A 23,841-nucleotide genomic window follows, 5' to 3' on the forward strand; every position below is an offset into this window, starting at 1 on the left:
TATCTTGAATCTGTTAATAACCCCATTAACACACACACACACACATTCATGGCAAATAGCATTTTCTTAACTTCAAGCCAAAAAAAAAAAAATTTCAGTATAACATCTATATTGATCATCTGAAGAGCTGTGACATTCAGTTCCAGGAGCTTCTGACGTCACGAGGGGCTTTGTTGATGGTCTGAAGAATGTCAACAAGCACAAACAGAAGGCAATTCAGACGATGGATTTACACACAACAAAAGGAGATATATTTGTGTGTGTGTGTGTGTGTGTGTGTGTGTGTATATCCTTATTTATAATTTAGAGATATTTGGAAGGTCTGCTGAAGTAAGACATTTACAATTAAGGCCATGAAAGCATAAGTGGAATTAACTACATAGTACAGGAATGTGAGAGAAAGAAACAGCTTTGCATTTATATTTGGGAGAAGGTGGGTTGGTAGTGAATGCCTTCTTTAGTGGCTCCGCCATCAGACAGGCCTCTGCAGAGTGTTTTTGTGAAAGTTACTTAACTTTCCTCGAGCTTCAGATTCTCAAAATGTGAAACGGAGCTGCAGAGTAACCTCACCTTGCAGGGGTGTGGTGGGACTGGAGTGAGGCACGAAGGTTGCCAGCTCGATGCCCCACAGGGAACGCGGCCTGGGTTCACTGGAGCGGTCACTGCAGTCAGAGCAGGACTGTCTGGTGAGTGTGTCCCAGATGCAGTGCTGGACCCTCAGCTCAGGAAATGTGCTTTTCCTGCCAGGTCTGGTGTTTACTGACTCAGTGAGTAGAAAATTAAAACTTCTTTCCCCGATTACCTGCCCAGTCTTACCAGGGTAGGAGAGCACTCTTAACTTACATGAATTAAACCAGTCTCCATTTGAGAAGCCAGATTCCCTCATCTCTTCCTAAAATGCGTGTGCTTTCCTGTTACACGTGAATTAAGTACAGAAGGCAGGAAGTCAAGCTCGTTTGCAAAGCTGTCATGAATCTGTGGTTTGAAAAAGAAGAAATGTAATTTTATTTGAAGGAGTTTTTTTCTATTTTTCTATGATGTTTAATTATTAAATTGAATATTAATTAACAGCTTGGCCATTAATCAGTAAATATTTTCAAGCATGTTTGGTATGCTCGGCAATGTTTTAGGGACTAAAAAAATAAACCACCACCACCAACAACAAAAAGCAAAACCCCTGCCCTCACGGAGTTTACATTCATTTCTCCTGCAGAGAAACCACGGGAAGCCTGTTTTGACCCTGGAAATATAATGAATGGGACAAGAATCGGGACGGACTTCAAACTTGGCTCAACGGTCACTTACCAGTGTGACTCTGGCTACAAGATCGTGGACCCGTCCTCCATCACGTGCGTGATCGGAGCGGATGGAAAACCCGCCTGGAACCGGCTCTTGCCCTCCTGCAGCGGTACGTTCGTGCGGGACCAGCGTTTCCTTCAGTGATGACTTTCCCTAAGTATCACTGGGAAAATTAAACTTGTATTAAATTCAAACTCACTTTGGACTTATGGGGGGATGATAATACATTCTTTAGCCACAGACTAAATATAAAAACTGAGGTCACATTTAAGCAATAGATAAATAATCAAATTTTAAATTAGAGATTTTTTTCCGTGTCTGAAACTTATGAAGTGAAGCTCTGTTTCTGTTAAGTAGTCATCAGAACACATAAAACATAAAACACTGATTGCTCCTTAAGCTATTTGCTTAAATTTAATAAAACTAAAGATTCCAAATCATTGAACAGAAAGGTCCTCTCCCGTAGTTTATTTTGGGTGTCTCATGAAGCGTAGCGTTTTTGTGGACAAATCAGTGTCTGTGAATCACTCAGATCGCAAGTTAAACCAAGGCCTTTTGCTATATTTTAAACATCTTGGTAGGCCATGTATTATGCGGTGTGCTGGGGGCTAGTTTGTGCTCAGTGCGTGGTACAACTTCCCTTCCTGTTGCCTACAGTCTTTGCTCATCGAGCTTTTGTATAGAGTTAGAACAGAAGTTGAAACAGCCTGGAGCCCCTCTTATGGGTCTGAGTGGCTTTTGTTTGCATGTGTTGTTTTTGGTTTACATTCAAATTTGATTTTTTTTTTTTGCCTTTACATATGAGACATCTATTCCAATTAGCTAAATGGATGAGTTAGTGTCTTGTTGCCATCTGCAGTGAACACTGTTGCAAGTCCTTATTCGTTTAGGAAATGATCTGTTTAATGCATTAATTACTGAAGAGTAAAAGCATATTTATTTTTCTTCTATTTATCACATTAACATAAGAGAATTCTAACATGAGAAAGACCATGCCTGTTTCTCAGATTAACACAGTGACATGGACAGAATGATCACTAAGAATTAAATGAAAACTTTCTACATATTTTTTCTTAATTTTACAAATGTTTCATGGCGTGTGAGGTGTGTTCCACAGCTTGGGTGCTCGTCTGTAAATCTGGGGGAGAACACGTAGGCACAGACAGCCTGTCCAGGCAGCAGAGGACCTAAAGTGCCACGTCAGTTTTCTGTCATTTCATCCTCTTTTGTTTTTTTTTTAACTGTTTTCTATTATTACAAAGTGATGCTCTTTTGTCCTATCCTTGAACAAAATAAGTCTTTGTAGTTACACTTGAACAAGTATGTCAGAAGACATAAGATTTCTGTTTGGTAAGGTTTCCATCTGATCATTTGGGCATCAAAATGTTAGCCCCGTGAAGATTTATGTCCATTTCTCATTTATGCTTGTTGTTTAAAATTTGAAAGAGATGAATGTTTGTTTAATAGAAAAGGGATATTTGAAAATGATCTGCTTGAATTTTATATGTCTAAAAGAAAGTAAATTTCCATTCTTCACTTACACTTATTTTTAAAAATTTGAACTTTAACTGTTTAAGAAAAATATATAGTTCTGAAATAGCCTGGTTTAATTACATGGTTTATTAAAAAGAAATTAAGTGATGTATCTAAACTGGAAGGGTGAGTCTCCCAGCATTTCACTGGAAACCTTGAGCTTTAAATTTACAGAAATTTCCACCATCTGAAAGTGAATTTTTTTTTTCTGTTTAAAATTGTAAAAAAAATAGTCAACACAAGTGTCTCAGAGTGATAAAGTTATTCTGAGTTAAGATGTCAGTATGAAGGCTGACCTTCGCTTAGTTAGGTAAAATTTCTACTAGTTGATCATAAACAGATAAAAGCTGTCAGGTTTCCAGGCTGTCTTCCTTTGACTTTTAAAACACAACTTCAGTTTTCTGGCCATTGTAAAGCTGGGCTTGAAAAGTCTGCCAGATCGTCAGTGAGATGCTTTGACGCCAGCATCGATATTCCAAAGAGCTTTATTAATCCCGAGAATTTTCTGTCCATCAATTAGATTAACGATGTGCTCATTAACATTCAGAAGATTAAACATGTTATCTCCAATTTCTGTCTGTTTTAATGCTTGACATCCAGAAGAATTAAGCTAAGGAAATATAAACGTTCTCAAATACTGAAAATAATTCTGAATTCTGAGAAGGTGTATCCAGTATAGGAAGGCGTGTGGTCAGGCCACACAGGGCATGGCCAGGGTGCCGTAGGTGTCACTTCAGTGGTTAAATATGTTCTAAATAGGTGAGCAGACATGCACCTCGTTTTTAAGTACAAATATGAGGAATTGAAGTATCTGCAATTTTATCCAAAAAGTTGGATATTTCAAAACTGAGATTTAATCGACTGTTTTCCAGTGCTGAAAAGAGTGTTTTGAATATCTAGGCTACAGTATTTTTCTGTTTTGTCAGCGAGAGCAACACTGAGAGTAATGAGATAACTGGAGGGAAAATACAGAACACACGCACACTGAGCCGTGCAGGTAACCCCTCACCAGTGCACCTGCCCTCACTCTCTGGTTTCTGGTTCCTCCAGCTTTCAAAGGGACTTGCAGGATGAGACCCCACGTGCATTTGTGACCTACATGTCACTCTTGAACGGAATCTATGCTGAAAAGACAACACAAACTAAAAGCAAACTTTATTTTTCCTTTTAGTCTCATGGTAATCTAAAGATCTAAAGACGATAGACAATTGAAGTAACCTTTGTATCTCTTAAGCTAATGTGATGGTTGATGTCACCCTGAAAATTCTGGTGTCACTTAAGAACTGGTCTTTATTGAAGCTGTTCGTGTCATCACGACGGCTGTTCCCGTCTCTGCTCTGGCGTGCCTAAGAGGGTGTAAACAGCACGAGGTCTCCCTCCCGGGGTGAATCACTGTTACTCCCTCCCGGTCGAACTTCGGCTTTCTCCTGACTTCACTTCTGATGCTCATGTAAAATCGGTTTGCAACTGCGATGTTTTGTGGAGTTTCTGAGTTTTCGTGCTCCTCTGCTGAGAGCTTTCATGGTTAGCTCACCTGTCAGCTTTTTGGCTGCACACAGCGTGTAATTCTGTGCCGACTTCCCTTTCAGCCCCGTGTGGAGGCCAGTACACCGGCTCAGAAGGGGTGGTCTTGTCACCCAACTACCCTCATAATTACACCGCTGGTCAGACGTGCCTCTACTCGATAACGGTGCCAAAGGAGTTTGGTAAGACTTGCTCCTTATTTTAATTCACTGTCATATTTCTGTCGGTGTTAATATTTCCATCATTTTATAAACAGATATTCCAGCTCTTGATATAACATAATAGTATGGAAAAAGAGGACGTATCAAAATAACAGGTTTTCCAAATCCGTCTTACTCAGTATCCACCACAACTCTTTTATCAAGGTGATATAAAATGCTTACATTTCCTTCTCGGATTCTGATCCTGAATAATCAGAGAATAATGTTGGCTTTGTTCTGACTTTTTGTTAGAAAGCATATTCTCATCCGGTTGCCGTGTGTAGAGGAGGGTCGCAGCGTCTCTTGGGGGCCGGGGGGACGCGCGTCAAGCTGTGGGTGATTGGCACACACACTAGCCAGCTGACTAGGAGGGAGCTCACCTGGTCAGGCAGCACAGCTCTGAGTGACTGGAGAGGCAGAGCAGGCAGAGTCCCGAACCTGCCTCCCTGACGTCCTCCTAAGCTCTGCTTCCAGCCCGAGCCTCTTTTCTGGAGTGCCTTCACTGCCGAAGGTCCCCTGTTGGCTTCCCTGTGGTTTACGCAACACGGAATTCCTGCGTCTCCCCTCTCACCCTGGGCCGGGGAAGTGCTGCTGTGCTGGGTTCTTTCCTGAGGTGACCAGCTAGTAGCTTTTATACTTTTATAGAAGAGTTCCTTTTTCCCAAGAGTGAAACTTAAAGCCCAACACAGTCAAGGTTTTTTCTCTACACTCAGATAGCGGTCGCCCACTCACAGAAATAAAACAGATGAAAATTCTCATGTTAGAGTCTGCTTGAGGGAAAACATTTAAATAATACAATTATATGACAAGAAAGTTAATTGCTGCTGAAGAAACTTGCATATGGGAGGCAGACGGCTGCTGTGGGCTTCTGTCGTGCTGTGACTCGCAGGCTGCTTAGCCTCTGATGGAAACCCCACCGAGCACTTACTCCAGCCCTCAGTGCTTTGGATCAGGGGCTCTCCGGGAGCCGTGGGAGGCAACGTGCTTAGTCTCTTAAGCCAAATCATTTAGCTGCTACTTCCCCCGCTTCTCGAGGACGACTGAGTTCCAGGCAGGCCTTCCCGGCACCACCGTCCGTGGAGTGTGCACCTGTGACCTGGGAAGGGTGGGGGTGAGGCTGGAAACCAGGGCAGGGCATGCGCTTCCCAGAAAGCAAAGAGTAGGTCCATGTACTCTGTGGACAAGGAGCGGATGTCACTCTCATTTAAAACCTGAGAGCCCAGGCTTCACATTTATCTTGTCATAAAAATGGACAGTAAAGCTTCGAGTAGGTCCTAGACTCTCCCTCCTTAGGTGGGGCCAGCGTCTCTAAAGGCCCTTGGTAAGCCTCAGTTAACGCAAGTTCCTAGATTCTCAACAACATGCCTTTAATTACTTTCCCATGAATATGCCTTTTATTCTTATTCATGGGTACTTGAAAATATATATTTATCACAGCAGAATATAGCAGCCGTGGTTTATTGTCTTTGTTATCACAAAATTTTATGGAGTTGTTACAACACGATGATTTTTCAGCAGATAAATGTCACTCTCCTGTCCTAGATACTGATAACAATTTCCCAATCTGAAAGGTTTAATGAAATAAATTGATCATATTCTATCTGTGCAGAAAAGTTATATCTGGAATAAAATAGTTACAAAGAGTCCTTAATGAAAACCTACACTGTCTCATCGATTCCTTTTTTCCCTCTTCCTTACCCTTTTCTGAGAAGTGAATTGATTAATTAACAGTTAATTTACCAATTGCGGTAAGTGCTAATGTGAATAAAATACTCTTTTTTAGTTTAAAACTTACATCTAAATAAGAGTTGCTCATTGCTTATAAATGGAAACTGAATCGCCAGTTTTTCTAAATACTGTAAAGGCCCTGTATATTATCAATTTGGGCACAAAAAGATTAAATTTGAAGTGGTAAAATACATAGCTTTGTTTTATGAGGGGGAAATGTGTTCTTGAAATTTGCATAATCTTAAAGTTTTATAAAATCGTAGAGTGGAGCGACAATTAAGCAATTCCTATAGTATTTTGCTGAAGCGTGTAAAACTTGCAGTGAGTTCATATGAATTTGGCGCTGTCCCAGTCCTAGGTGAGGAGCCTTAAGTCCCCCAGCTAAATGACGAGCTTTAGAGCCAGCGGGTGTCCTGTCTCAATGCTGACTGTGCACTGAAAAAGCTCGCTCATTGCTCTGAAGCAAACGCGGCAGCCCGCGGCCTCCCTGCACTGACCAGTCTCCATTTAGTGTCCCCGCTGCACGTGGCACAGTCATTTTATTCCTTTTATTAAACTCCAAAATATCAGGAAGCAAAGTGAAATTGTTTAGGCAACAGAACCCTTCCGGAAAGCAGAAGGAAGTGAGTTGATAACGGCATTTTTTACAGGATTCTTAGGATCACGACCGTTTGGACGTATTAGTCACCATCTTCGTTTCTTTATTTTTAAAGAAGTGTCTTGTGCTGCCCCTCCTTTGTCCGCAGTGGTGTTCGGGCAGTTTGCCTATTTCCAGACAGCGCTGAACGACCTGGCGGAACTCTTCGATGGAACTCACCCTCAGGCCAGACTCCTCAGCTCACTCTCTGGGTCTCATTCAGGTAAACAGTCGATAAATCTTGTCTTTAATTCTGTTCACACAGCCAGGGTAATTACTTTTAACTCATCTATCTTTATTGTCTCTTGTGAAGGAGAAATTTAATCATTTTGAATTTGCTTGTTTAGTAAAACCTTATTTTCAATGAAAAATTTCAAATGTATTTTTATCCTATTTATAAATCCAGCTGCTCTTTATCATTTTAGTTACCAAGATTGTACAAAACGTAATACTCATCTCAATAAGAAGTAAAAATATCATGAAAAGAAGGGCTAATAAACTACCTTGTTATTTTATTTCCCAGTCTATGTGTTGTAATCTTCCTGAAGATCAACACATTTAACATTTTGGTCTAAATTATTCCAAATCTTTAAGTACAAACCTGTAGAGGTGCATCACATCCACACATGTGTAAAGGTGCACACGTGTGCACATACTGTCCACGTGTGCCCATGTATATGCGTGTGAACGTCTGTGGGACTTCATTAAACATGGGCTGTTATTTCACAACTTAATTTTTATCCCATACGTTCATTTAAAATCACATGTAAGGGTCTTTCCCTGTCAAAAAATGTAAACCCACACGGTCTCATCACGTCCAGCACTGACTCATGCTCAGGTGGATTAATGAAGTGCACGCAGTGTATTTAACTCTGCCCCTCATGGGTACCACAGCCTCGCTTGTGCCATGGCTGCATTGCCATTAGTTACCAAGGCAACAGGAAGCCATCTGTGTGCATCACATCCTTTGACCAAGCAAGGCTGGGATCTGTCTTTTTCCATTTTCTCACTGTTATTAATCACAGGTCTTAAGATCCATGTCATTATTTTCTACCAGTGTCCAGTCTGTCAGGTCTGGCAATAAATCAAAAAATACACGTTTGAAATAGTGATACCTACTGGCTAATTCAAAGCCATTCACACGCTCCTCAGAGTACTCAAGAGAGCCCATTCCTGAATTGTGCCCCCACTTTTAAAGAGAAAAAAAATTCGCAAATCTGAAACTCCCAGATTTATCCCTTTCACCCCTTTTCCCCCAGTCGCCATGAGGTTGTTTACCATGTCTGTGAGTCTGTTTACCTGAGTATACTTCAAAAAAAAAAGATGAAAAATACATTTCACAAGATTTCTTATCCTGAATTCTTCATTTTCTGAATCAGCTTTGGATTCAGAGACTGTCCTCCTTCTAGACAAAACCCTAGCAAGCAGCTGTCAAGTAAAGTTGGCGGCAAGTCAGTGACTCACCCGGTTCCCGTGTTCCCCACGTTATCCGCCGACTCACCGATTTTCAGTGCTTCTTTCAGAAGAAACAGGGGAGATCATGATGAAAACAATGTTCTAATGGAATACGAAGGCAAGAGCAGAGTGTTACAATCTTTATAGAAACACTGTGTTTAGGTTCTAAGCCCCAAAGCGAAGTTTTACAAGCGTTCAAGAATTAAAAGTGCAATTCCAAGTTCACGATTATTTTCCAAAGCACTGTCCATCCAGGCTGTGTGTGGGAGGGCCCTGCGTTTACCTCTGGCTGCTTCTCCTCCAGGCGAGACGTTGCCCTTGGCCACATCCAACCAGATTCTGCTGCGATTCAGCGCGAAGAGCGGGGCCCCTGCACGGGGCTTTCACTTCGTCTACCAAGGTACGGGCGCCCCCGTCCTCGTTTCCCCGTCCCCGCCCCCCCGCCCCCCACGCTGCTGCTTGCAGCACCGGGAACAGCCGAGTTCCATTTTTTTAAATATTTAAGAAATTGAGGGTATCCATATATTTATAACAGAATGATTTAATAAAAGAGTAAAGTTTCTTTTTTTGACAATTAAATATGATATTTCTAGGACAAAAATACAGTAACACTTCATTTATCTGGCATGAACAGGAAACACTGATAGATTACCTTGGTTGTAGCACTTCACAATTTGCAAAATGATTTCAGATGTATTATATCTCACTTAATTAAGTAAATTACTTTGTAGTAGATTTTACTAACTGTCTTAATGAAGAACACTGAAGACACATTGTACAATTCCAAATCTTGCTGTGAAAACTAGTGGAAAAGGGAATGTGACAAAACCAAACTAAACTCAAAACACCAGCCATGCTCCTAGCACGCGACATACCTATTGGTTTGTTTGCATTCTAATAACTTTAGGCATTCACTTCTTTATATTTATTTTTGAATTTGGAGATTATTCAGAATGCTCGAGAGTGCTCTCAAAGCTTCTGAAAAATGAAGATTTCTTTCCCACTTCTAGTTCACCTTTATTTTGCATATCCATTACATGAATTTGAAAAAAAATGCCCTATGAACTTCCCATCCACTTTGAGACGCGCAGAGCCAGTCTCTGACTCTAACCTGTGACGACTGCACAGCTTGGGAACGGAGAGAGATTATCGCCTTCAGAGCTGAGCTCACTGAGCGCTCAGGTGTGAGGAGGGTGCTCGGCCTCTCTGGGCCTCAGTTTTTCTGGAGGCAGGAGACTCAGCTGGCTCCTGAGCAGGGTCTTCAGCCGTGGAGGAGACTCTCTCCCCAGCAGTGGGCTCTTTCCTTTGCTGAAGACCCCTCCAGAAAACATGCTTGACAGCATCGTGCTTTTCATAAAAGCGTAGAGAACAACAGTCTGCCATGGCATTTACAATAATCACTTGTGATAATCTCACACCACAGGATGCGTGCTCTCAAAATACCTCACTGGAGGAACCTTCGTGCTCAGCAACGAGGTGACGTGAAGTGATGGGGGAGGGAGAGTGGCATTTGACAGGTGCCGGGAGGGGAACTGCCTCTGACCCAGCTTGAGGAGCAGCTGCCTGGATGACGATGCTCTTGCTTGAAAATCAGTTGCTTTTTTCTCATTAAGCCTTTTGTGAAACTATAAAAAATTAAACCAGTATTTTTTTTAAATGGGCTTTATCGGAGAACATCCAGTTTAGACGACTCGCCTCTGACCCACTCCTGATTTTCCTGAAGTAAATTCTGTACTACTTTGCAGAAGCAGATTCACAAACCAAAGTAAGTGGTGTAACATATAAAGAAACTGGACTGCTTGGTTTAAGTTGTTTTTTGACCTAGAAGAATTCAAGCTCCTGGTGTTGTCTGCCTTGACCAGGGACTTCCTTTAATTTTTGGTAGAGGTTGGAAACTTGATCAGATTATCAGATAAAATACCTGAGGCGAATGACCCTACGTCCGTCCTGTTTGCAAGGATTATCTTCAGAAGTCATGCTGTTTACAATTATGTTTCTTGTTTTCGAGCAACATATTATCATTAGAAGGTATAAAATACAGAAAAGTAGACAGAAAAGCAAGTCATTTACAGAAGGAATATATTTTCCTTGTACTTAAGATTATCTAATGACTCTAACTTACTCAATGTTTTATAAAGTTCCAGTATGTCTCCTTTTCTTGCTTTGTTCCTATAGTGAGTTTATGCAAAAATTGATGTCTTTTTCTCAGAGCCAAACCCTTTGGTAGTAAAGAACTAGGATCATGAATGCAATTTATAAATCACTCAAGGGCACCTGGGAAAGTTTTTCAGTACATCTGAAAAGTTAAATTGAACATTGACTTCTGAAAGGATGTTATATTGAAGCCTAGAAATTATTTGAACCCTGTTGTGTAAAAACTTCCAGAAGAGTGTTTCCATGTGCCACGTATGGCTTCCTTCCTCCGTAAGTTATTAAAGCTTAAGGTTGCACAGGGACTGACTTCCATGGTTACAGGGCATCTGACTTGTTAACAGACAGTTCTGTTGTGGAGAGCCGTTCGGACTCCGCCGTGCAGTAGGCGAGGGTGCCAGGTGCAGAGCATCCCCCCCCACGTCGCCTGGTGAGCGACGTGGGGACTCTGGCCGGGAGGCTGTAACCGTCCCTCTGATCTCCTGAAGGAACGGAAGGAGAGGGGCTTTCTTTTACAAAGGATTCTAATTAAATTTTCTGTCTTTGCTGGTTTTTATTTGCTGTCCACGCTACTTGGAAGTAGAAGGGTACATTTGGGAAGTGAGGGAGGATGGAGGGTGAGTTAGGATCCAGGGGCACCCCAAGGAAGGCTGGTGGGGGTGCCCCTTCATAGCACAGTGCTTCCACCTGACATCCTCCTGGAGTCACTCTGGCCTTCGGTTCTGGGCCACTGTGACGTTCTTCCTGCATGAACATCTTCTTGAAGACACGGGAGGAACTCCGTGCCTGCTTTTAAACATGAGTGTGTTCAGAGAGCATGTTAGACTTCCTCTTAGGCCCTGAGGACAGAGCCCCGGCCCTTCCCCACTCCCAGGCCCCACGGCCTCCCTGAATGTCCCCGGGGTGGGGGGTGTGCCTCGCCTCGCCTCCGCTTCCTGGGCCCCTGGACCGAGAGACTGGTTTTAATGATCTTTGCCCTTCCATAGAAAATACATCACGCCTAAAGTCAGAGCATCCTTAGGTCAGCGCAAAAATGAAAACCACATTGTCCTCAGAAGCCCGCCGTGTCAGACACTCACCTGCCTCTTACTGAGTTCAGCGCGGCCGGCTCCCCCAGGGTTAGAGACGACTTGGTTCTGTTCTGTGACGTCGTGATGCTGCAGGTGGAGACTTGTTTTGGCCCCAAGTAAACACCTTTTAATTCTAAAATCAGCCTTGGAAACAAGAAAATCAACACAAGAAACAATCTGTGCGGCCACAGAGACCAGCTGAGGCAGAGCAGATGTTCTGTCCTCCTTCCCTCTTACTCGGAGGTGACAGGCGGCCAGAGCCTCCCGCGCCGCCCCCGCCTCGCTGCTCGGCTGTGCACGGGGCTGAGCGGGCCAGACGTGCTGCTTGGCAGGGTCTCACCGGCCTACTCCTGCTTGTAACTGTCTCACGGTTATGCCTGGCTGTTTCCACACGGAGTGTATTCTTCTTGTATGTTTAATGTAGAATTCAACCCCTTTTTTAGTTCCCTCAGAGTAATTCACTCACACCAAAATTAGTAAACCATGTCGGACTCATCGGGCGGTTCAGGGGGAAGAGGAAGACATGCTTCTGCATCAGACCTCCCCACGGAACACAGCTCACAAACACCACGGCCACGCCTCTGTCCCTTCAAGCCCCACTGCCCATCTCCCAGACTCACCTGAAGAGCCTGCCTCCCGCCCTTCACCTGCCAGGCTCCCAGGTCCATGAGCGCCAGGACTGGCCGCTTCCAGGATCTCCCTGTTACAGAGACTCAGTCTCCTTGGCAGTAAAATAAACAGAGCTGGAAAGATGGAAACACGCTCCTAAATTCGGGCGAGAAGAGCTTACACTGGAGTCCCCTTTGCTTGCAGTCCTTCCTAGGCGTGCAGATGCACGTTTCTGTTGATTTTCCCCAGGTCTCATCTTTTTTTTTAAGATGGCATAAATTACAAGCCTTAGTTGGTTTTCCACTTCTGAGAAACTCATGTTTTGTATCAGCTGCTGACAAAATGCACACTGTTTTCCAAAGAAGATTGAGCATAAAGTTTCGGGCATAATGCAGTGATACGTTTGCATTCATCGGCTAGTGATGGCTTGTCAAATCAGACCTTTCAACGGCTAGAGCAGAATGAGTTTGAGAGATAGAATATGTCCCTCCGTCACTAAATGAAGCAGAGAAACTGCCTCACTTACGACGCATTATTCTTGTCTGCCTTCAGATTCACTGCATTACTGTTGTTCTGTTTTACTCCATCTGCGGTAAGAGGCGAAGTAAAGAACCACATGCATCACCTGTAGCCGAGAGCACTCGTGGCGGTGAAGGGTGGGGACCGATTCCATCACATTATGTCCCTGACTTCCCCCAAACGGAGTGCGCACATCCACAGTAGCGCCCAGTCTCAGTATCGTGAGAGCCCCGGAGGACAGCACCCGGCCTCTGAAGCAGCACGGCCCACAGCCCACCCCTCCGGGCTGACCTCTTTCCTGTCCACTTTGTACCCAGCGGATTTCAATTTTGTTTCACAGCAGTGTGAAACCTTTACTGAAAGACACAGAAAAATTGCTACCGAGGCAGAATTTCTCTCTGACCTGGCCTGAATCCTCCAGGCGAGGGTAAGAACCAGAGATGGGGCAAGTAGAAGCCGTTAGCCCCCATCGCCTGAGCATGTTCCCCAGACGTTACACGGAGTGCCGGTGCCTCATTTCACAGGCTTCCTCTGTCCCACTTTCTCAGATACTCAAAACCGGTCTCTCCGCTTTGCAGACTTCTTCCTCTAAAAATGTCTTCCATAATTTCATCCAAACGGAGCTATTATTCATTTGTTGTTATTTTCCTGGGAGACAGACAACTGCGAAGTTCATGAAGACAGGTTTCGTGATGGCGGGTGTACGAGTGGCCCTCGTTGCTGTTTCTCCTCATTCGTGGGGGGACCGCGCTGCCCTGGAGAGCGCTGTGGTCAGGGCCTCCTAGACGAGCGCGGGTGCTTTCCGAGTCATTCGGAACAAGGTGGACAGTTAGGATTGGAGACGCCGCTCCACGTTTGTAAAGGCTCCTTGGGAACTGATTATGGAAGCCTCTGTGGCATGTCCTTCACTGATTGCTTGCTTGCTTGCTTGCTCTCATGCGGCTATTTAACTGTAACAGGATCCTCAGACCTGGACGCGCAGTGGCCTCGCAGGTTGTGATGGTCAACAGGATGACAGGGCCCAGCGCTCAGGCCGGGCGGCCCCAGGTGGCCCTGTCAGGGCTGCTCCTTCTCCTCTCACACCGTCAGGCTGAAGGGTGTCCTCCACAGCTGGAATATATCATTCAGCTCTGCTTTTTGCTGCTAAATGTTTTTTTCCCCCTAGATCTTCTGTCCAAAGTTGTCCATATAGCTAATGATACTGTATTCGGCACTGTCAACTTTAAACACTGTAAACTGTTAACTTGAGGACGTAGGCGTCTTGTGTGACTGAAACTCTGCACCTGTTGATCAGCACCTCCCCGTACCCCTCCCCAAGCTCCTGGCAGCCCCACCTGCTCTCTGCTTCTCTAAGTTTGCCTGTTTTCATTGCCTCGTGTGAGTGGGTTCCTGCTGGACTTGTCCTCCCGTAACTGGCTCATTCCTCTTGGTGTTGCGTCCTGGGGTCCTTTCATTGCCTCATGTGAGTGGGTTCCTGCTGGACTTGTCCTCCCGTAACTGGCTCATTCCGCTTGGTGTTGCATCCTGGGGTCCATCCCTGTTGTTGCAGACATCAGGACTAGTTTCCTCTCTGAAGGCCTGAGTGTAGTGCGTCCTGCGTGCCTGCTGCGTTCTTCACCAGCGATGCACTGCAGGACGTTTAGGCTGTTTTCCTAACTCGGCTCTTGTGGACGATGCTCTTCTGTACTCGGGGGTGCAGCGCTCCCTCCAGGGTAGTGATTTCATTTCCTTCAGAGAAACCCCCAGCTGTGGGGTGGCTGGGTCACATGGTAGTTCTGTTTTTAATTTTGTCATTAAATCGCATGATAAACAGCTGTCTATGCAGCAGCTCCTCTCGCTAGACACTGCGGCCCGCGGGGGTAAGTGCGGGTTCTCAGTCATCTCATTTCCACACGGACAGTGATCCGGGTGCTTAATTAATTTTAAATGTCGGAGTGTCGTTCCGTCCTCATCAAGCGCTAATGCTCCGTATGCCACGTCTCCCGCGTCTGAAGTGGGAGTGCAGGGAGGTCCTCAGGGCCGACGGGAGGATGATGTGTGGCTGTGGAAGCGTTCCCTAAACCATTCCCCAAAGGGACCGTGACAGGCGTCGTTAATTTCCGCATTAACATGAACTCTCTCCAGACTCATCTTAAGTCTGTTTGCAAGGAAATATCTTGGCTTCACGATGAAGACACGGACGGCTGTGCTGTGTGTTTTGTCTCTAGCTGTTCCTCGGACCAGTGACACCCAGTGCAGTTCCGTCCCTGAGCCCAGATATGGAAGGAGAATCGGCTCAGAGTTTTCGGCAGGGTCCATCGTCCGATTCGAGTGTAGCCCGGGCTACCTCCTGCAGGGCTCCACGGCCATCCGCTGCCAGTCCGTGCCCAACGCTCTAGCACAGTGGAACGACACGATCCCGAGCTGCGTGGGTAAGCGCGCGTCCGCGTGGGTGACGACCTGCGCCAGGTCCTCCGTCCCAAGTTCGCAGCTGCGCTGACCAGCTGCTCCGCAGCGCTGACGCTCCGTCTGTGTGAACGGGCCCGTGCTGCAGACCTGGTTAGAGGGCAGTTTATTTCAGCAGAATTCATGGAGTAGCAGCCCAACCCTAAAACTTCCCGTGGTTCCTGAAACGCCTTGTCAGATGAGCAGTGTGCAGCGGGTTTCCCTTCTCGACACTTACTAAGCCTGCCACCCCGACCCGTGGGTGTACGAGATAATTTCATTTTGGGGAAAAGTCTTTATGGTGTTGATTTGCTATATTGCTTGTGTAACGCCCTTTTAATAAACTGGTGCCGACGGAGGTCTGAAAAGTGATGGGTTAGTGCTGCCTGAATAGCAATGGCTTCGCCAGTCCTGGTTTATTTGCTTCATTTTGTGTGAGAACCTCCAGTGCAATCACGATTAGCTCCTGAAATCACTTGTGCATTTTAAGCATCTCTTCTCGTCCCTGGATTTGCTCGTAAAGGCCCCTAGCATCATTGGGAACTGCATGTCTGCGTGCCGACGGGGATGCTCGGCAGGGCTTCTTGAACTGCAGTCGATCAGTTACTCTAAACAGAATTCAGGTCAGAGACGCCCTCGTTGGGTGCAGGGCTGGACACTCAGCTTGGCGGGTGATAATTCATGCTATTGATCACTGAAAAGAGAAGAGACTAAGCTTGACCTTGGCCAGAAACGCCATTTACAGCATCACTGTCCATGTAAAATGCCTCTTAAGAGCTGAGCACACCGTAAAAAACACCAGTACGAGGTCAGCGGCGCTCCTCCCTGTGCTGTGTTCTTCCTAAATGTGGGTTTGTCCTTCAGTGCCCTGCAGTGGCAACTTCACTCAGAGGAGAGGCACCATTTTGTCCCCCGGCTACCCCGAACCGTATGGTAACAACTTAAACTGTATATGGAAGATCGTGGTCACAGAAGGATCAGGAATTCAGGTAAGTGCTGAAAGCCTGGAGTCTGCAAACTAACAGTGCTTATGTCCAAGGCTGTTGTTTTTTTTTTTATCTTGTTCTTTTTCTGTTGGTTACTCTAAATACATAAACCATAACCTATTTCTCTTTTCTTACCATTTCTGCAAAGTGTTTTTAATCATGTTTCTATATTTGGAATGAAAATGATAGATTTTAAAGTAAAATCCATCAAAATTATCATTTGTAGAAATTTGCATGATTTATTTTCTTTGGTTTCCCCGTTCTCTTACACGTATATTTTTGATTTCATGAAAACCCCCACGTGATTAGTTGAATTTTATTAAAAAAAAAATCCAGTGTTAACTTGACATCATCGCTTGGCAGGTTCAGGTCATCAGCTTTGCAACGGAGCAGAACTGGGACTCCCTTGAGATTTACGATGGCGGTGACGTGACTGCCCCGAGACTGGGGAGTTTTTCAGGTAAGGTGACACCAGGCCCCTTGTTACCGAGAACCAGAACCGGCAGCCTCTCACAGCGTGCCACACGCGCTCAGTGCTGGGTCTTCCTGCACAACTCCTCTAGATGCCCGACAGTTTCTCTGGTGTTAGGAGTCCTGGAACGAGAGCACGGGAAGCCAGGTGTGGGACAGAAAGCTCTGTCCTCTGTGAGCAGGAGGGCTGCTACCAGCGCAGGGGCCGCTGCCGACCGGACCCCAAGGCTGTGAAGAACGAGTGCGTCCTTCCCTTGTGGGCACGGCGGTGTGTCTAGTTCTTCACACATCAGCCTCGTCTTCACCATTTGTTCTGGTGACCTGCACCATGGCGGTTTTACAGCACGGGGACGCCCTTCGCGTCTCGGAAGTGCGTGCTTGTTCGAGGCTGATTGGGTACCACAGAGTATCGAGCATGTGCCCTTTAGGCAAAAGGGGGTTTAAACTCGCTTGTCGTTGTCCCGGGCTGTACGACATCCCACCAGTGTGCTTCAAACTCCCGACTGAGGGCCATTTCCTTTCCTGCAGCACCTTCCAGTAGCACGCCGTCTCTAAATCTCCCGATAAGCTGCTGCAATACACAGGCTAGAGCATGTTAATTAAAGAAGCATCATACAGAATAAGCCTGTGTCTTCCTTTCCACGTGTGTTTCATTGAAATCAGTTCAGATCTCGAACATTATTCAGTGTGCATCACTCAGGGGTAGGGAAGACACAGGTAGTCAGAAGCACCTCTGTGAACAGCGTGTCGTGTCAGAGCCGCAGTCTCCCTGCTTCCTCAGCCTCCACGAGACATGCATGTTCAGATTCTGGCCCTTCTTTCTTTATAAGTCAAAAACCAAAAAAACCAAAAAAGGAACTGGTTACGTTGATGAGAGAGGGCCGTGTGGAGACCCAGGTTTGTGGTGAACCGTGAGAAGTTGTGTGTCTTCACTGATAAGACAAGGAGATGTCACCTCTGCCTGCGGAGGGCAGAGAAAGCCGGGAACTCCTCGGAAGCCGGTGCTCAGGTTAGGTGTGTGACACTCAGACAGGCCAAAGGGGCCAGTAAAGCTAGACAGACACCCTCACCCATCCTGTCTGCTGCGTGGTTGATTCACAGCACTGAGTCTCAGGTGCCCGGCGAAGTGGCTCAGTTGTAGATACGTTTATTTCCAGATGATGTTCATGATAGGTTCTTACAAGACAGTGCACGTAGTTTCTCTGCAGTAAATCCCCACTGCTCGTCTGTTCCATGTGTAGGACTTTGCATCTGTCCATCCCGCCTCCAAGTTCACCCCCCGTGTCCCTGTGGGTAATGTGAGTTTGCTTCCTGTCTGAGTCTCTCTCTTTTGGTTACTAAGTTCGTTTGTCTCATCTTTCGAGGTTCCCCAGGTAAGTGACATCGTATGTTTGTCTTTGACTTAACGTCACTTGTGTGACGCTCTTGCCGATGTCGTGATCGGAAGAGTGGACGCGTCTGCAGGGCTGAAGTCCATGTCCCCCCCCCCCGCAGGTACCACGGTGCCCGCCCTGCTCAACAGCACGTCCAACCAGCTCTACCTGCACTTCCAGTCGGACATCAGTGTGGCCGCGGCCGGCTTTCACCTGGAATACAAAAGTAAGGCCGCCCGTGTCTGCGTCCGGCTTCCACTCTCACGCTGAGTCGTCTTCTTTAAGGGGAAACAAGCCCCTGCCCTTGTGACTCAGTGAAACTTTATTGCAAACCTGTGTGTAAAAGCTCCACGAACCTGGGCATTTACAGACTCGATCTCTGTGAACTACAAATGATGGAAGACAGATTAGTAGGGAAATGAAGAAGTTAGTATTGGGAATGATTAGGTAAAACATTGACTATACTTTCAGGTTGTTTGTGTTAAAAAAAAAAAGCACAAAAAGTAACCATCTGTAATATTACTAGTTTTCCTGTGAGTGACAGCCAATGTTCACATAAGTATCCGAAAATGTAGAGAGGCACCATTTCCCGCTGGATTATGGTCGTAAACCCTTTCTATTTCGAGCCTCAAAGGCTGTTAGAAGCGGACTGGCAAAGAGCAGCCACTTCAGGGCCTGTGTTGTGTATCACTCATTTTAATTGGAAGAAGGCTATGCAAAGGAGACGCTAACCTTTTAAAAATGGATGTAAGACTGAGTTAATAGTCTGATAAATGGGATGACAAAGGTCAGACTCACAAATCTTCTCTGGCGTTTGATTATGCAGGTAAACCTTGTAAAAGCGAAATAAGAATTTCCAATGAGAGCGAGGTTTATTTTAGCATGTGTCTTCAGGCACTAAAAATGCTTAATGTTGATATTCATCTCCTTTAATAAGCAGTTGCAAATGAGCAAATACATGGGTAAGCTTTAATAAGTGATCCTTTGAGTTGAGAGAAACACTTTGCAGGGATGTAAATGCATGCGTGTTTCTGAAAGGCCGGCTTTCCAGCTGATAAACATTCTGAGCCAGACGCAAACCACAGGGCTGTTTCGCATTCTGGTTAAATTTCCTTGCTTATTACAGGCATTTGTATGCAAGTTTATTCCAATTTATTTGAATAGGAATCTCACTCTGGTAACAACGTGGAATGATCCTTTGGGTGATTTATGTATGATGTGTCTGGGGAAAATCTGCCACTTTGATACATTTTGTGAACATCTGTAGACAGGAAACTATAAACCTTATTTATGATAGTGCTAATAAATTCACTAATATTCTAGCAGGGTTAGAGCTAATGAGCGTGGTTACCTCTTTCTCTCAAAGTTGCTTTGTGGCTTCTGGCTTTGCCCTCACTCCGCGCAGAAAGAGGGGCTGGTGACATAATTGGTCTGTGATCCTTGTGTGCAGCTGTCTGTGCTCACACAGACTTCAGCTCCAACAGTAGAGTGATTACCTATGTTTCACTTTGTTCCCAGCCAGTAAAGTTCACTAAAACAAAGAGACGAATGTATTTCTCACTGAAGTAACCTTGTTCGAGAATCTAAAATCTTGTTTCGTTACTGAATGTGTTTATTTTTCATTTGGCCGCACAGAATGCTGCCTTTTCACCTGTTATCTTGTTTTCCGAATGGTGGTTTCTGGATGCTGACGCCATTCTGAGGTTGATCCCTTACATCCGTATATTTAGAGGCAGTCATTTCTCTGTTCTAGTTCCTGGTATCAGCCTAGAATTTGAATTACGTAAAGTGTAGAATTAATCTTTAAGGTGATCACCAAACAGCATAAGGGCTGTTGAAATAAGTTGTAACATCGTAGTCAAAGGAGACTGTCCGCTGGGACCCCGGGTGGAAGTGCGCCCAGTGTTCTTGTGAAGCTAAAAGCAATGTCTAGCCTAGAGGGAGCCTTGTGAACAGGAAGTGAGCGAGAGGGAGGAAGAGGGGAGGGTCCCCGCCCTGCAGGCCTGGGTTTTAGTCTGAGAACAGCTGGACGCCACTGAGTGGTTTCCATCACGAGGTAACATCATCTGATTTATTCTTCAAACATGTCAACTAGGTGGCTGAGTGGAGGCCCCCGGACAGTGACAAGAGAGGGGGCACCCTTGGTAGATAAGTGGGTGTGGGTTGTCGGCAGTTTGGGTGCGAGGCTCAGAGCTGCTGAGGGTGCGGGAGAGGAGGCTGGGTGTGAGAGGCACGTGGTGCTGGAGCCCCCAGACCCGCGGACGGACACAGAGTGAGGACCAGGCGGAGCAGGAGGCCCCAGGGTCTGGGCTTGAATATGTGTGGGGTCTGAGTGCTGATCGCCAGGCTGGGCGGACGTGGAAGACTGACTTCTCCGTCGAGTCCTTTCAGATCCCCCCAGACATACTCAGATTCCTGAAAATGTATCTGGGTATTTCTATGTGAAGGTGTAATAGAGAAACAAAGGGCATTTTCATTTATGTTTATTTTAATCAATACTCAAAATGTTTTGTTTGACTTTTACCGAATCTTGTGATTTTATGAGTAAAAACCATTTAACACTGTGGCATGAATAAGCTTCACTAATGAGGGTCATGCAGCTCTTAGAACACTCCTGACCTGGGATGTTAACGCGTGGCACACAGACCAGAATGGTCCTGTGACCAAACGAATTTCGAAAAGCCTGTGTTAAATGACGTTGAAGAGGACTCATCACTGCGGGGATTCTCTGTGCCTCTAAAACGCTGATACGCTGGACAAACGCTTGAGAGATGCAGCACTCTACTCCCCCCCAGGTTTATCCTGTCGCTTCTCCTGACCCCGGACGCGCAGCCCCTGCCTTTGAAGAGGCTTATGAGCTATTATATCGAAGGAATAGAGTAGTATTTATTACGTGGACCGAACCTGCCAACAGTTTACAGATAAGAGAAAGTACTTTTAGCTCCATGCATACACTGAACTTCTTAGACAATGGACTAAAAAACAGTTTATTTTCTTAGGATCTGTTTTCTTAATAAATGGAGTTTTCTCTATAGATGCCCTTTGCTGTCAAGAAGATGTGTGGACACTGAACAGTGTTGTCTCGAAGTCTGACATTTGCAGCTTTGGGTCTGTGTGATGATGACATTCGACATTTATTTCCTCTGCCGTCAGCCTCCTATGAGGCGTCCCGTAGTGAAGCTGTGCTTTCTTTTCTTCACTTGTTCTCTTACACGCTGTGTGGCCCCTGGCACAGGGCCTGGGTGATGGGTTACAGAGGCTGTGAGCAGCCCTTCTGTCCCAGGGTGCGCTTGTGCAAAGGGATGGTTTTGTTTAACTAGTTACAATAAATAATGTGCTTGATAACTTTTTTTTTTCCAAAACTGAGGTGTAGCTCCGTGTCCCCGCACTGCTGGTGCTGACCTGCTGTGCTGATGCTCAGGTACCCACATACCTGTTCCTCAACCTCTCTGCCCCCGCCACGCAGTCCAGCTCTGTTCCTGTCTCCACTTGGTCTGCCGTCCTCTCTCTTGGGTTATTGTCTTCATTATTGTTTTAAGCTGTCCAGCTGGAACAACATATTTTATTTTGAAAACCATACACAGTGCCTTTTGCAATGAAGACGATAGTAAGTTGAGAAAGAATGCTCAGCGCTATTGTAGTTATAGCAACGAAGGTCCTATTTGTCCTGATCTAAATATTGGACAAAAATGCATGTTTATCATGTGTTTCAAAATCGTTTTTATTTTCGAGATTGAAGCAAATCGTTTACCTGAATTTGGCCGAATAGATTTCAAATAACGTCTGCAGTAAATTCCAGAAATGTGCTGGGGCCTGCTTTATCCTGATTCGTAATTTTCACATCTGGTGATCAGGAGTAGGGAAGCCATTAAACTGTGTTTTGGTCCAATTAGGACACATCTTTTTAGTAGCCTTGTCTTATACACTTTGCTCTCACAGGCTAGATGCACAGGGAATGAAAACTCCTTTTGCTACCTTCTAAATCGAATTACAATTTTACAAATCAGCAGATTTCAAAATGTCCAAATTTTTATTTTTGAAAATCTCAGAATACACATCTGTGGGTAATATGCTATAAACACTATGATACATGAAATATTTCTCCCCGTTTTGTTGTTTCTTTATAGCAGTAGGTCTGTAAACCTGTAGAATGAACCGTAATTACCTTCTCATTGTCTTCACATTTAATCAGGATACCCGGACATTCAGAATTGGGTAGTTTGTGAGCCACCTTTTTAAAGAAAACTCACTTTATAACGTTTGCTGTACTGTTGTTTATGCTATAGAATGTGAGTGTGCTGTGCTTTGAAAGAACTGGAAATCCTTTCTGTAAAGAATGGCGCTTTGCGACAGTGTGTTCTTCTAGATGTCTCTGGTTCTGAGGAATTAATTCCAAGTTTTCCTGTCCTACGGCTGCTTCACAGACTGATTCTAGGAGATCTTTAGAACAGTCCTTTTATTTCCACACATCTTCCCACAAGTCCGTTTTTGTGTCTGAGTAAGTGTCTTCTAGTTGACTGTTGTTACAGTGTTGTCTGTCGGGTGTGTCACAGCTGCCCACGCTACCACTTAAAGACAGAAGACATGCGTTTCACTCAGCTCCACACTGTCCTTCTGAGCCTCTGCACAGAAGTTTGTTTTGTTTTTGCTTTTAAGAACATTATCCCTTTAGATTTCTTAAAGAACAGTGTGCAAATTTGTGGACTTAAATTGACCTCCTTCAGTCCCTATCTGTTACCTCGCGGCACCCTGCCTCCTCCTCACGCCTCCTTTATTTCACAGTTTGATGAGTACGGTGGGTTCGTGCAGTCTCGCGTGCTTCCTTTACCAGAGTTCTTCGCCTCGTGTCCTTTCGTGCCCTAACCGGCAGAAGTCAGTTGTTTTGTCTTCTGGGGGCTAACTTCTGGCGTCACATTGTCTGCAGCACTTCCGGTGCCGCCCCACCTCCTCCCTGGGGTCTGTGTCGTTGGTCTGTGGTGCGCGTGGTAGGGCTTTCTCTACGCAGGTTTGCACCCCCTTCCTTTGGAGTCCGGGAGACACTCTGCTCTGCTCCGCTGTGTTTAGACTCTTCCGTCTGGGGCTGGGCTTCACGGCCGGGTGCTTTCGGGTCTGCTAGGGTCATGGTTTTCTAGACCCTAAAATGAAAACCTCCTCATGACATACACCCACTGTCTTCACCACCACGGGCATCACTCTTGGTGTTGCAGGTGGATTGCCGTGTCAGTGGGAGATAAGTGTGGTGTGGGAAGGTGCGTGGGGTCTGGCCCAGGACAGCTCGGTAGATGTCTCTGTGTGACCATGTCAGTCACTGGGTCTGCCGGCCGCTCAGTTTGTGCACGTGTGGGTGTGGGTGTGGGTGTGTAGACATCTGCCAGCCTCTCGGTGTCTATATGCTGTTACTCATATTACAGATGCCATGTGTTGTCTGAGATTGGCTGTCTTCTAACACATACTGGACGCATTGTGACCCTGGAGGAGTAGGGGGAGAAAGACATTTCTGGCCACATTTCAAATGTCGTGGTCTGCAAAAACCTGCTTCCTGAATTTTCTTATATGAGGCACTGATTGAAATGGTTTTGCATGTTTTTTATATATTCAGAAAATTCATTATAATTCCTGCAGGAAAGATGTAAGTGCAAGCTATCTTTTTTCCCAGAGGATGAATTGGATTTATACACACAAATCAAGGAAAAAGAAAATTAAAATGAATTAGTATAAAATAAATACATATAGATAAACATATAATAAAGAAATATAATGAATAGCTAAAAACCCATTATATTTTAGGTATAAAGGGGTGGGAATTTAGTAACTGAATTTAATTTGAATCACTTGTCACAGTTCCTTTTTTTCAGTTTCCGA

At 45.2% G+C, this 23,841-nt stretch overlaps 1 protein-coding gene across 15 annotated transcripts in view; it reads left to right on the top strand.

The window, feature by feature from the left end:
- CSMD1 (CUB and Sushi multiple domains 1) overlaps nt 1-23,841 on the top strand; it is a 1,700,362-nt gene that overhangs the window by 1,566,967 nt on the left and 109,554 nt on the right. For all 15 annotated transcript variants that reach the window (XM_072950557.1, XM_072950544.1, XM_072950543.1 and 12 more), the window contains 8 exons: nt 1,214-1,408; nt 4,422-4,538; nt 7,031-7,144; nt 8,681-8,776; nt 14,933-15,136; nt 16,014-16,138; nt 16,499-16,595; nt 18,101-18,205. In XM_072950557.1, coding sequence (XP_072806658.1) covers nt 1,214-1,408; nt 4,422-4,538; nt 7,031-7,144; nt 8,681-8,776; nt 14,933-15,136; nt 16,014-16,138; nt 16,499-16,595; nt 18,101-18,205 — 1,053 coding nt within the window. The remainder of the gene's footprint in view (nt 1-1,213; nt 1,409-4,421; nt 4,539-7,030; nt 7,145-8,680; nt 8,777-14,932; nt 15,137-16,013; nt 16,139-16,498; nt 16,596-18,100; nt 18,206-23,841) is intronic.

This window comes from Vicugna pacos, chromosome 26 (assembly GCF_048564905.1).
Source record: "Vicugna pacos chromosome 26, VicPac4, whole genome shotgun sequence".
In the NCBI taxonomy this organism is placed as follows: Eukaryota; Metazoa; Chordata; class Mammalia; order Artiodactyla; family Camelidae; genus Vicugna; species Vicugna pacos.